The 12,699-nt window shown below is 37.7% G+C and overlaps 1 protein-coding gene across 3 annotated transcripts in view; it reads right to left on the reverse strand.

The window, feature by feature from the left end:
• The window catches only part of slc41a2b (solute carrier family 41 member 2b), a 42,060-nt gene that overhangs the window by 25,188 nt on the left and 4,173 nt on the right, over positions 1-12,699 (reverse strand). For all 3 annotated transcript variants that reach the window (XM_072377075.1, XM_072377074.1, XM_072377076.1), the window contains exons 3-7: positions 11,441-11,548; positions 6,902-6,973; positions 6,115-6,259; positions 5,653-5,799; positions 762-909 (exon numbers count right to left, since the gene is read on the reverse strand). In XM_072377075.1, coding sequence (XP_072233176.1) covers positions 762-909; positions 5,653-5,799; positions 6,115-6,259; positions 6,902-6,973; positions 11,441-11,548 — 620 coding nt within the window. The remainder of the gene's footprint in view (positions 1-761; positions 910-5,652; positions 5,800-6,114; positions 6,260-6,901; positions 6,974-11,440; positions 11,549-12,699) is intronic.

A 12,699-nucleotide genomic window follows, 5' to 3' on the forward strand; every position in this document is an offset into this window, starting at 1 on the left:
TGAAGTGAGTGACAAATTTCTGAGCCTTTTCAATTTGGACACTGAAGAAGATGACTGTGATGGTTTCAGTGTGCAGGAGGAAGATGAAGAAGGCGATCAATGACTTTTCTGGGTAGGCTACTGGCTTTTTTTTTTTTTTTTTTTTTGTTACAGGCACCGTTTGAAAAAAAAGCATTTACTGTATTTGTGTGTCACCGACTGGTATTTAAGTTAAAACCACCGGTGTTACAGGCACTGTTCGGGAAAAAAAACCATTTGCAGTATGTACTTGTTTTTGTTATCATACGCATTTAATTAAAAGTTTAAAAATCCTCACATGTAACATCTTTCTGTGTAAATATCTCATATTACAATGTGGACACCTGCGGCTTATAATCCAGTGCGGCCTATACAAGAACAAAATGGATTTTCTTTTTAAAATTAGAGGGTGCAGCTTATAGTCAGGTGAGCTCTATAGTCCGGAATTTACGGTAATCAACTGTACTCACTTTGTAAAAAGCGTAAAAGACAGATAATACAGCATTTATTATCAGATGATGTTATTTAGTTGCCGCAGAGAGAGAGAGAGAACCAGCTAGACAAAAACTATTCATATTTGCTTTATTTGCAATACAGCAAGGCTCAAAGGGATTTTCAAGAGGGTGTGCGTGCTAGTGTGCTGCAATTTGTTTACTGGATGAGTCATCAAACAAGCCAGACACTGGAAGAGACAGACACAGAATAGCAGTTCTTTCCCATTTCAAGACTAAACACACACACACCTGCTGATGACCATGGCAGTGATGACTGGCTCCCATCCAGAGTAGAGCAGAGTGCGGCTGGCAGGGTGCTTGGAGGAGATGACAATCCACAGAGGTGTCAAACACATGAAGAAGGCGCAAACCAATGATGACACATAAGGATAGGAGTCTAGAGAGGAGGAAGAAACTGAAGCTGAAATTATGCTTCTCTGGGTCATATTAAGGGGAACATCAATGAGTCTCTCCTGTAAGTTTGAATCACTACCTCTTGTAGACTTATGTATAGTGTCTTGTTTGTTTTTGTCCCACTGCTTCCTGACAGCTGGATTAAGTGATTTCAAGATTTCTGAGAATATGATTACCAGTCACATTCTATCCACTATAAGTTCAAATAAACATTCATGAGTTTTTGGAGCAGTGTAATTCCACCTTAAGTGATTTAGTAAACCGTGTATATGTGAAAAATGTCTCTCATGATAAAAACATAGGGGAAAAAAAAGCAGAATTTCCAGCCAGATAACTTAATGTGTCAGATTAAATCCATCTGACACATTAGTGTAAATGTGAGAAAATTAAAATGCAAAGAAGAAATACATATTACAAAATGTGGGTTTTTCTCATGTCATTGTTTCAACTACAAAATACCACTATTATTTCAAAAACTTATTTGGGATGAAACACTTACTTAGAGCCACCACCAGATATATTTCCAGGAGGATCTTGTTACAATTACTAAATAAATGTCATTAGGAGAAAGTTCCAGATTTAATATTTAATATATTGATGATCTTATTGTTTAAGAGAGAAAAGGCTTGGTATTCAGCTCAGGACATAAATGGCTTTTGCAGACTTTGAGTCTAAAAATAGCCTAAAATATAAAGACAGATATACTGAAATACTATTTAGAAACGTTTAAGACAACAGGAGGGAATTTTACAAGCATTGAGTTAAGGTACATCAAGTGAGTTGGCCATCAACCAAGGTCTCAGTTTTTCTCCTGCTGATTAAATTGTTCATACAAACATCTGACACCTGGCGCTGACACCAATCAGTATGAAATAATTTCCAAAGATAACAGCGTATAGCATATGTTGTATTAAGTAATACAAGATGGTACACCACAGGTCTGGGTGTGGCATGAAGTAAACTTGTAGAACGCAGTATTGGAAGAAGAGTCATGCAGTTCCTCAGGGTAAAGTAAGGATTGCTATAATGTGAGAAAGGAGGGACCTCTCCTGGTAGACTGAGGAAGTGTCTAATTACAGAGCACCACAAAAAGCAAATAATTGGCCTTGAAGTCACTTTTAAGAAAATCAACCAGATCATTATTGTCACTGCATTGGTGTTATGATAAATAAAGTTCATCATAACAGAGCTCACTTATACAGTGTATAATTTAAAGAGAACATCACATATTCAAAAGGTACTCAGTACAGAGAAGTGTATAGTCTACTTGTCCTCAGTAAAGGAAAACAAAACAACAAAAACATTAAATCTTAGGGGTTGACAGGTAACCTCCCTGTTACCTGCCCCTGTGTACCAGCCATCATCAGTGAAGGTAATGTACTTTATGGCAAACACAAACGGATACAAAAAGGCGTTCTACTGTACTGTATGTGCATGATTAATGTGCTTACTTCTTTATAGTAAAACAAATGACCAGCTGTTTTTTATCCTGGACTGTTGAGCAATTATCAATTAATTTCTTTTACTGATCTTAGTCAATTTTAACATTGACATTTTGATTGAATCTTAACATTCAATCATAAATCACTTTCAAGTCAAGTAAATCTGGCTACAACTAGTGTTATTTACATCCCAACAGCTCAAAAATCACTATAAAACAGAAATTTCCATGGTTATCTCCATTTCTTATGTCCTTAACATTTAGCCTCTTCCCATACATATTTGTTCATGATTGCTTAGCCAAAATGGTTACACACATTATGAGTTCCCTGTAAAAATGCGACCTGTTGCTTTATGCCATTCAGAGATCTCAATTTACAATTCATAGTATTTATTTCAGAAAACATAGTTTCCTAATTTCTTGTTACAAACTGCACCATTAAACCAATGAAGAATGTTGATTTATTGTATACTTGTATCATGTATAGGGATCTTATTGCATTTCAAAATATGTTATGAATATGAAAACAATTCTTATTGAAAACCAGCTGATGAATGTCCTTCATATCGACCTATTAGTCTCCTGAATGTTGATTTTAAAATCTTATCTAAAATATTAGCGCGGCGTCTTGAGAAGGTTTTGCCCTCCATTATCAACACTGATCAGACAGGGTTCATTATTGGTAGGAACTCCTGTAACAACATGAGAAGGTTATTAAATGTAATTCAGCTGTCGCAACAGTGGAGGTTGTCCAGTATGGTGATAAGTCTAGATGCCGAAAAAGCCTTTGACAGGGTTGAATGGCAATTTCTTTTTTCTACCTTAAATGCCTTCGGGCTGGGAGATGCTTTCAGCAGCTGGGTTAGGTTGCTATATAACAGACCACTGGCTGCTGTTTGGATCAATGGCCAGGTTTCATCCGCCTTCCCTCTGGGTAGGGGAACAAGGCAGGGATGCCCTTTATCCCCATTGTTGTTTGCTATAGCGATCGAGCCCCTCGCAGAAGCTATAAGGAATAGCCCAGATATCACTGGAATCTCAGTTGGTGGGAAAGATCATAAAATAGCCTTATATGCTGATGATATATTGCTTTTTTTAACTAACCCAACAAAATCTATACCAGCTGTTTTAGAGATAATAAATCAATTTAGTAAATTTTCAGGGTATAAAATAAATTTTTCTAAGTCTGAAGTCATGCCGCTGGGCAACTCCTCTCGGCCTATCTCCTGTCCATTTAAATGGTCACCCGCAGGCTTTACTTATCTTGGGATTTTCATCACCCCATCATTAGAAGCAATGTACAAGGCCAACTTTGAACCTCTGTTAAAGCATATATGTGATGACTTGGACAGATGGATATCTCTTCCACTGTCAATGATGGGTAGAATTGCTTTACTCAAAATGAACATTCTGCCGAGACTACTCTATCACTTTCAAATGGTCCCCATTTTACTTAATAATAAAACAATTAGAAGGGTAAATAGCTGGATCAGTTCATTTATATGGAACAGAAAGAAACCATGACTAAAAATGTCTAACTTGCAAATGTCTGTAGAGCAGGGAGGCTTAGCTGTCCCAAACATTAGGCTCTATCAGCTGGCTGCACAGCTCCGGTACATAGCCGAGTGGATTAATAATGATCCAGATTCGGTGTGGTTAGATAAGGAGTCGGCGAACGCGGGTAATAGCCTCACGGGTGTTTTATTTGCCTTGAACTCAACGAAAACTAAGAATGCTAGGAACAATAACATCATAATTACAACAAGTCTGAAAGCCTGGCAAGCGAATAGAAAGTTAGAGGGTCGTTCCAAAACATTGTCGTCGCTAGCTCCGATATACGGGAACATGGATTTTGCCCCAGCCTGCTCAGACATGGGATTTAAGATGTGGGAGGAGAAGGGGATTTTAACGCTGGGACATCTATTTGATAAAGGAGTGATGCTTACATTTGGACAAATCCGACAGAAATATGGTCTCCCCAGTAATCACTTCTTCAGGTATCTGCAAATTTGCAACTTCACCCAGAATCAAAGAAGGTATGATTTTAACTGTCAGACTTCACAGATGGAACGTTTACTTCTTGGTAGAGGCAAGAAAGCACTTCTCGGTCGGGGATATGCTGAGCTCAACTCTGTTAGCAATATGAACCTAGAGTATCTTCGATGTAAATGGAATGCTGATTTAAATCTTACAATAGATGAATCAACATGGTTGGAAATATGGCAACTAGCTAGAGAGATCTCCATATGTAACAGAACCAGAGAGACCCAGTTTAGAATACTACATCGCTTGCAGATTACACCACAGCTCAGACACAAGATGAACCCAAGTTTGTCTGAAAAGTGTTCCAAGTGTCATGTAGAGGTGGGAAGCTATAGGCACTGTGTGTGGACATGTATCCATGTTGAGGAGTACTGGGGTAAAATTGTTAGCAAACTTAATTTGATTTTTAATGTCCAGCTTGATGCTGATCCTCAGGTTCTGCTTCTCGGCTTGCCCAGTCGTCATATTAAAAGGGTCCCATCAAAGAAGGCTGCTCAGTTATGGACCCCTTTCTTTAAATATGCAGGTAAAAGACTCACAACCATTGTACTAAAAGGGATGTTAGATGGCATTGAGGGGAACTGGCTAACTGACGTTTTTAGATCATAAGGCTGGACATTAATTTACTCATTTGTTTTTAATCTATTCATTCTCATTTAAAAAAAAAAGAAAAAGAGAAAAAAGTAGCCTTTTCTCTCTAAATTAAGTTATTTTCTTTATTATTCTTCTTTCTTTGCTCATTTGTATTTGCTGCATCGCTGTCAATGGTAACTGGACGGAGCGTTTCCTTATGTATTTGTGTGATGATGAATATATCTGTATGTATATATACTTTGTTCCCACATCCTCACAGCTTGTGTTTTATTTTGTATTGTACTGTGTATAACACACAAGTAGTCAGATATTTGTTTTTGTGGCCATGTTGTTCTGTTGTTTGTAGTCTGTGTTCATGTCAGAAAAAGTAATAAAAATATTATATAAAAAAAAATAAAAAAAATAAAATAAAAAAAATTCTTATTGATATTCTCACTGATTTCCCTTCCCCACTAATAGCACTAATAACAAACTAGAAGAAAAGAGGGACAAGAGTCATCAATGAGCTCACCTACAAAGGTGATCAGACATACTAAAAGCTTACAGAGATGGTCCTTAAGGGGAAGAGATTGCTGGTTCCTCGAGATGGAATCATGTACTTATATTGTACCTGCAACAACCTAATAAACAAAGTAGTAATTCACATACCCAGGCACTTGTAGAGGCCCTGGCTTATCCAGGCCAGAATAGCCAGAGTTATGAGGTCACCAAAACTGGCTGCAATGGGTGTGGCAACGTTGTCTGGATTGATGCCCGTCTTCTTGGAACCCACAATTACCCCAACCATGATTATACCTGAATATGACATGAAGATGGTGGGGTACTTTAATAACAGTCATAAACAAACATTTTTGTAGCCCTACCCTTTCTAAATACCCATGTGAGATCAATCAAAATTTTGTATGGAAATAATAAATAAATTAAATATATTATTTTCACTGCACTGAATGTAACTGTTGGATTTTAATTCAACTTGTTTGCCTTCTCTGAGAATGTGTTGTCACCTATGTTGTCAACCCAAAATAAATTAAATTGAACTGAACTGAACAGAAGCATAAACAGATGATCTTGCTGTGAGAGTTAGCTCTTAGTGTGCACGTGTGTGTTTACCCTGCAGCATGGAGGCTATGAAGGCTGTGGCCACACTACTTGAGCAGAGCAAAACAGCATGGCTCATCTGAAACTTCCCCTCTGGAATCCAACCAAGAACCACCGCTGCTACAGCTGCTAGGAAACCCACCACAGTGGCCTGAACCTTGAGCAGAGAACCAGAGGGGTTTACAAATGTTGTATCAATAAAAAAAATTTAAAAAAAACTTTTAGAGTACTCAGATAACTACAAAGAAGTAGGTTGCACTTCCTAAATAAACAGTTGTGAAATACTCAACATGATGTTAACACACTATCTGATGGCTGATGATCTTGCACAATATACAGCACATACAGCTCATCATTAGGCTATAATGTTGCATGTGCTGTAGTGTGTTTATCGGTGTGCAGGTAGATGATTAGCAAACTTGTACTCCATTTTGCTGCACAATCAGAGCTCAGTAGAACTGTTTGAGTGCTCTCCCATCAAACTCAGAACAATGGCCACAGTCAGCTGCAATGTGTACAATACACAACAATATAATACAATTAAATGTGAATATCTTCTATGACCAAATGTGGAAACTACATCACTAATTTTGCTTGTAAAAACTGCATAAACTGCATTATAAAGAGGAACACATAATCGGGTACATGCAACTACAAAAAAAAAAGCAAAAATGAGAAGGAGAAAAAAAGAAAAAGCCAACACGACTATTAAATAAATAAAAAGGTGCGGCACTGAGGTACGTTTACATGAGAAAGGCACACTGACTCTAGATTCAAGGCAATAACTCTGTGAGATTACCTGCTTTAGTGCCAGGTTGCCTATGATTAGATTCCACTTCTCTATGGGAGAGTCCATCTTACCCACATTTACCTAAGTTGAGGTGTAGGAGAGAAAGAAAAATAAAGTGATTATTTTTCAAAAGACTTTTTAAACCTCAAAGTCTACATTATATTCTAATATATATGGGTAGCTAATTAAAGGACCTAAAGTATGTGTACAAAATGTCACAGCTATTGCAAGACACACATCACAGTGTTAATGGACAAGTAGATATTTGACACTTGAAGACCAAAATGCACATATTCTACATTTCCCACCATGCATCGAAAAAGCACTGAACAATGCTGTCATTGTTCCGTTTCAATCACCCAAACATCCATACCTTATTATTAGTGTTAAGTCCCCAATCCTAAGCATGATGACATCATCAGGACTAATTCAACAGAATTAAGACAATACTATAAGAGGTAGAAAAAATTACTTTCACCAGTTGTGTGGTACTCCCTTTGACATATATGGTAATCTGGGAGTACTGTACATCAATTGATCTTTTTTTCTATTTTACCTGTTAGAGCTGCAACTTAATTTCATTATGGATTCAATATTTGGCCAACAAATATAAGAAAACAGCAACAAATGTCCATTAGAAGTTCACAGTCCACAAGATAATGAGTTAAATGTCATCATCTTCAGATAAACATCCTATCTTTAGAATATCTTGTTCTGTCAACATGCCAAAAATCTTAATCTTACCACCACAGAAGATAAATTTGAGAAGGTAAAGATTGTAATCCAAAGTGATGACTACCCTTCAGAAAAATGTATTTTTCACTGCCGGTTTATATAAAAAAAAATTTGATTTTGCAGTTATTGAGTTTTAAATATGCCCCAATCTTTGAAGTGACCTAAATAAAGTAAGTAAATAAGCATGACCTAAATGACTTACAGTACAATTATGTCATTTGCAAATGCCCCGCTACTTGTCTTTGTATTGCAGATGTCCCAACACTATTTCATTGCTGAGGAGAATCACAGTAACATGAGGACAAATTGTGTTTGGAAAACTGCTGAGGAGAATTTGCTCACAGTGTCCATGTTGACACAGTGCTGTGAATGTCAGGCTTGTATGAAAGCTAGGGGCCAACAGGAAGAAAATCCAAACAAAGAGAGAATTCTGCTCTGTCCCCTTTTCAGTTTCTTCTATATTGCACAGTTTTAGGGTGCAGACAAAATTTGTGTTGAATAAGTGCTTGTGAAAAAACTTGCATATATAACAGCAAATGTAAGAACACTGGTTTGTAAAAAGTGTTATTACATGCTGCAAATCTATGTGCAGAGGGTTCATCACGAGGCAAACCTGTTCACACTTCACCACTCTCCCATAATTAAAATTGTTACTCTGTAAAGCTGAAGTGAATCATTTAATTTGGTGTCTACCTATTCTGCAATCCTAGTTGCAGCAACCAAGCCAATGTCCCTCTGCAGGAAATGAACCCTCGGTCTATAAAATTAGCAAATGTCTTGTCTAATTCAGATTAGCAAAGCAAGATTCATTCAAGATGCCCCCAAATCATTCATAAATGAAATTTTATTAAGTATTTTTGAGACAGGTATCAAGACAGGGGCTGTGTCAGTAAAGGTACCTAAAGTGACCAATAAGATCAGAATTTCACTGGAGCATACTGTTCTGTTTTCTTCTCCATCTTATCAACAGAGTGCAATAGAGCTGTAATCATATAATGGACAGGTTGTGCAGGGGGGTCTGTAGCTCAGGCAAAACAACACTCATCTGCCAGTCAAAAGGTTGGTGGTTAATTTTCATCAGTCAAAATGTCAGGTGTCCTTGGAAAGAACTGTGAACCCTATTTTGACTGTGGTGGTGCATTTAATAGCATGTTTGTGTTTGAATATAATAGAAAAAAGTACTGCATTGCCTTTAGGACTGTGTAGACTAAAAAGTGCTTCATGAGTGTTTGTGTGTGTGTGTATGTGTGTGAATGTAGCTTGTAGTGTAAAGTGCTTCAAGGTGCCAACTAGGCTGGAATAGTGATATATAAATGCAGTCTATTTACCATTCACAACACACAGTCACATACTTTGTCTGGGGAGATGAGGCATCAATGACCACAAAAAAGAAAAAAAATACTCTTCCACACAAAACACATCACATCTCTGGTGCATGTTCCACAACAGCAAGTTAACTGGAAATGTCCTATACATCTCAAGACAAATAAAAAATAAACAAGGGGCCTTCTCACAATAAAGCTGGTGTGTGAATACTTTAAACGTGCCAACAATAGTGTCCATGACAGTGGATTTGAGACATTTGATTATAAGAAGAACAAATTATTTTGAAAAAAAATCTAAATTTATATAGTATTCATTATTTATTAATGTATGCTAATGCTACTTAAAGGAACCCCGGCTACCAAGACGTTATTGTGATCAATGTTTGTACCAGCTATTAAAATATCTCAAAATATCTGTTTGTATAAAATTGGAAAAAATATTTTCACTTGGAGGCCGCCATTGTTGTTTATGTCGCAATCCTATGTGGGTAGTGGCGTCACAGCATTGCACCGGGCTCGGTCCCATTCATTTTACCCTACGGTGCAAAATTCGGTGACTCGTCGTCAGCTTCCTCCGCGCCTGATGATTCGCCATCAGAGGCTACATCTGCAGGAGTTTAGCGTCTCCTGCCGATGGTGTTTCCTCGAGCTGACTTCACTTGTTTCCCGAGGGTGTTTTGTCTGTTTATGTAAAAAAATGCTGGCAACGCATTTGGCTTTAGTCTCCGTTTATAACCAGCAGCTCTTTCATCAACTTAATAAAATGCTAAATGCATCAAATGCATCTGGACAGAAGTGGAGAGAACACAAGTGTGGGTTCTTTGGAAGTTGTACATGTTCACAAGCAGTTTCCCCACTCATTTCTTCTCTTGTCTTGTCTTGTTCCCCTTAGATTGAAAATGACACCCTAAACCAGCACAATGAGGCATTATTGTGGTTTTCTAGCTCCCGAAAGCCAGAGAGTAAACTGTGAAAGTGGCTCGGATCAGGGCACAAAGCAATGGATTTACGTCATCAACCCAGCATGCATTGCGTTAGTAAAACAATGGCTGCACCCGTAGGTGAGAATATGTTCTAAAAATTGCGATTTTTAAAGAAATAACTTGGGCTGTAAAGTCCTAGTCGATTGGTCGACTTATTGGTCCATACGTTCTGGGTCGACCAAAATTCTGATTGGTCGATTTTTTACCATGTTAATTTCATACAGTGCTAATGGGGGAGTTTTCAGAGCACCCCTGATTCACAAGTAACAGCCTGTCTTCAGAGAACACAGTTCACAGTTTCATAGTTTCACTAGTTTCATAGTTTCACTATTTTGGATTAGCCCAACCCATTAGAGACAGTTAGATTGAAGAACGTCCACCTTATTCAACGTCCGGTGGTTTGCTGAATATTTATCTTTATTTTGAGCGTTTCATTTACAGTGAGTCCTCCCCTACCATCCATGTCAAAAACATCGGCATTGTGGCAGAATTTTACCAAAATAGATGGCGGGAAGAAAGCTGAATGCAAAATTTGCATTTTACAGCTCGTCTACAAACATGGCGTATCATCTAAAAACGGTAATATTTCAATATTATAGGCTATTAATATCATATTAAACATATTTTAATATTTTAGTCTAATAACCTTTTATTAATTTTATAACTGCAGGCGCACCCGCCCGCAACAACGGCAGCATCCCTTTATTTTTCAGTAATGCACAGCTTTATTTCGTTTGCACTTGTCTTGATCTGGGATGTTTAATAAAGATAATTTTCCCTGAATTGCCTTCTTGTGCCGATATCAGTATATTTTCGGTAATCATGGGCTATTATATTGCGCAGATGCACATGCTGCAAAACGCTGTCAGAGCCGTTAGAGTCCTTCCCCCCAAAAAAAGTTAGTTAATTTTTTGTCAAAATTTCAGGGTTTCAGTCAATCAAGAATTTCTTTGGTTGATTACAGCCCTAGAAATAACAATTGTTCATGGTTTTTTTAACAACACATTCATAAGGCAAACATTTGCTGTAGCTGTAGCTCACCAATCGGTGTCACCCACCAATCGGAAGGTCGGTGGTTCGACTCTGGCTTCCCCGGGCTACATGTCGAAGCGTCCTTGGGCAAGACACTGAACCCCACGTTGCCCCCCCAGTGTATCATTGGGGGTATGAATGTGTGTATGAATGATTAGAAAAGCACGTAGTTATGAATCTTAAGACGTGCTGTATGAATGTGTGTGAGTGGGGTGAATGCGGCATGTAGTGAAGCGCTTTGAGTGGTCAGCTAGACTAGAAAAGCGCTATACAAGTACAAGTCCATTTACCATTTAAAGCATATTGTGACATTAAAGCATGCCTATTAGTCCTCACAGTCGGGGTTCCCTTTAAAACATTTAGTCCCTGCATACTGTTGTTGTCATGTAATGTGTAGACACCATACTTTCATGGAATACTTATGTTGATGGCTAGTGTGTGTGTGTGTGTGTGTGTGTGTGTGTGTGTCTCACTGCTGTGGACAGTCTTGAGGCCAGGGTCATCTCCAGGTTTCCCTTTAGGCCAAGGAGAGCAGGTACCAAAATGAAGATCTCTGTGATGTACTGAAATGCTTCCCAGTGCTGCAGACACATAAGAAGTATTTTTTAACATGTCTCACATCCTATTTACCCCACTGTCACTCAACCTAGTTTGGCATTCAAATTCCAATACAACCTTATAAATTAGATAAGGTGTTAAAAGACCTGTCCATCACTCATAAAGTACTCTCATAAAGGATGGTGTGGCTGAGTGATTAAAAGCTTCAGCTACATAGAATTGTAAAGAGTTGCACACATGGATCACCTGTCAATGACACGTTGATGGCTGGCTGAAGCAAAATAATTCTAATCTTCATAGTTGGTCTATAATGCAGCAAACATTAGATACATAATAACCCTAAATAAACCATTTTACTTAGTTGCAAAACAACTGTCAACACTCCTCTACTCTTCAACTAAAGAGTTTCGGTCAGGATGTAGAGTACATCATAGCACAGAGCTAGCATTGGCAAAGAAATCCAATGATCTTCAGAGATTGTGTCCCACAGATGGTGTAATCCTGTGTCTCTGCTCCTCAGATGTCGAGCTGTTGACTTTTGAGTTCGTGTCCATGTTGTCGACAGGGAGAATTCATCTGTGTTATATGATCATGCTGTATGTGACATCATCAGCTAAGTTGTGACCAAGCTACTAAAAACAATATCTCAATCCATTCATGGCAATCTCTGAAGATTTCAACCACATCTATGTCTGCTAAACTTCAACTTTCTAAATGTTTGTCTGCCAATTTCTATTCTATTTTGTTATTAATCAATAACAACAGAATATAATGTATACCGATTTCCCAAAATGATTTTACTGCAGTTATTATTATTCTCTACATTATTACTACTATATATACTATGACTGTAATTTTAGCATAATTTCATACAGTGTACATTATTATTAATATCATTATTACTACTACTACTGCTTATGGGATTATTGAAATTTAATTGAATTGCACCTGTGAATGGACTTCTGTCTATACTGCAAGACTTCATTAATGCATGTGATACAATTGCCAACATAAATTGATTACATGTTATTTGGAAAACAGAGTCAAAATAGGCTGGTTAAGGTCATATTCATGTAAGAGATTCTAGTTTTTTGGGTAGATGATGAGTGTTTCAAAGACAAACACAACAGCACTGACATCATTAGATCCTTTCAAATTGGGCACATGCCCCAGT

The sequence above is a fragment of the Leuresthes tenuis genome, unplaced genomic scaffold (genome assembly GCF_036924035.1).
Source record: "Leuresthes tenuis unplaced genomic scaffold, fLeuTen1.0.hap1 SCAF_23, whole genome shotgun sequence".
NCBI classification, from domain to species: domain Eukaryota; kingdom Metazoa; phylum Chordata; class Actinopteri; order Atheriniformes; family Atherinopsidae; genus Leuresthes; species Leuresthes tenuis.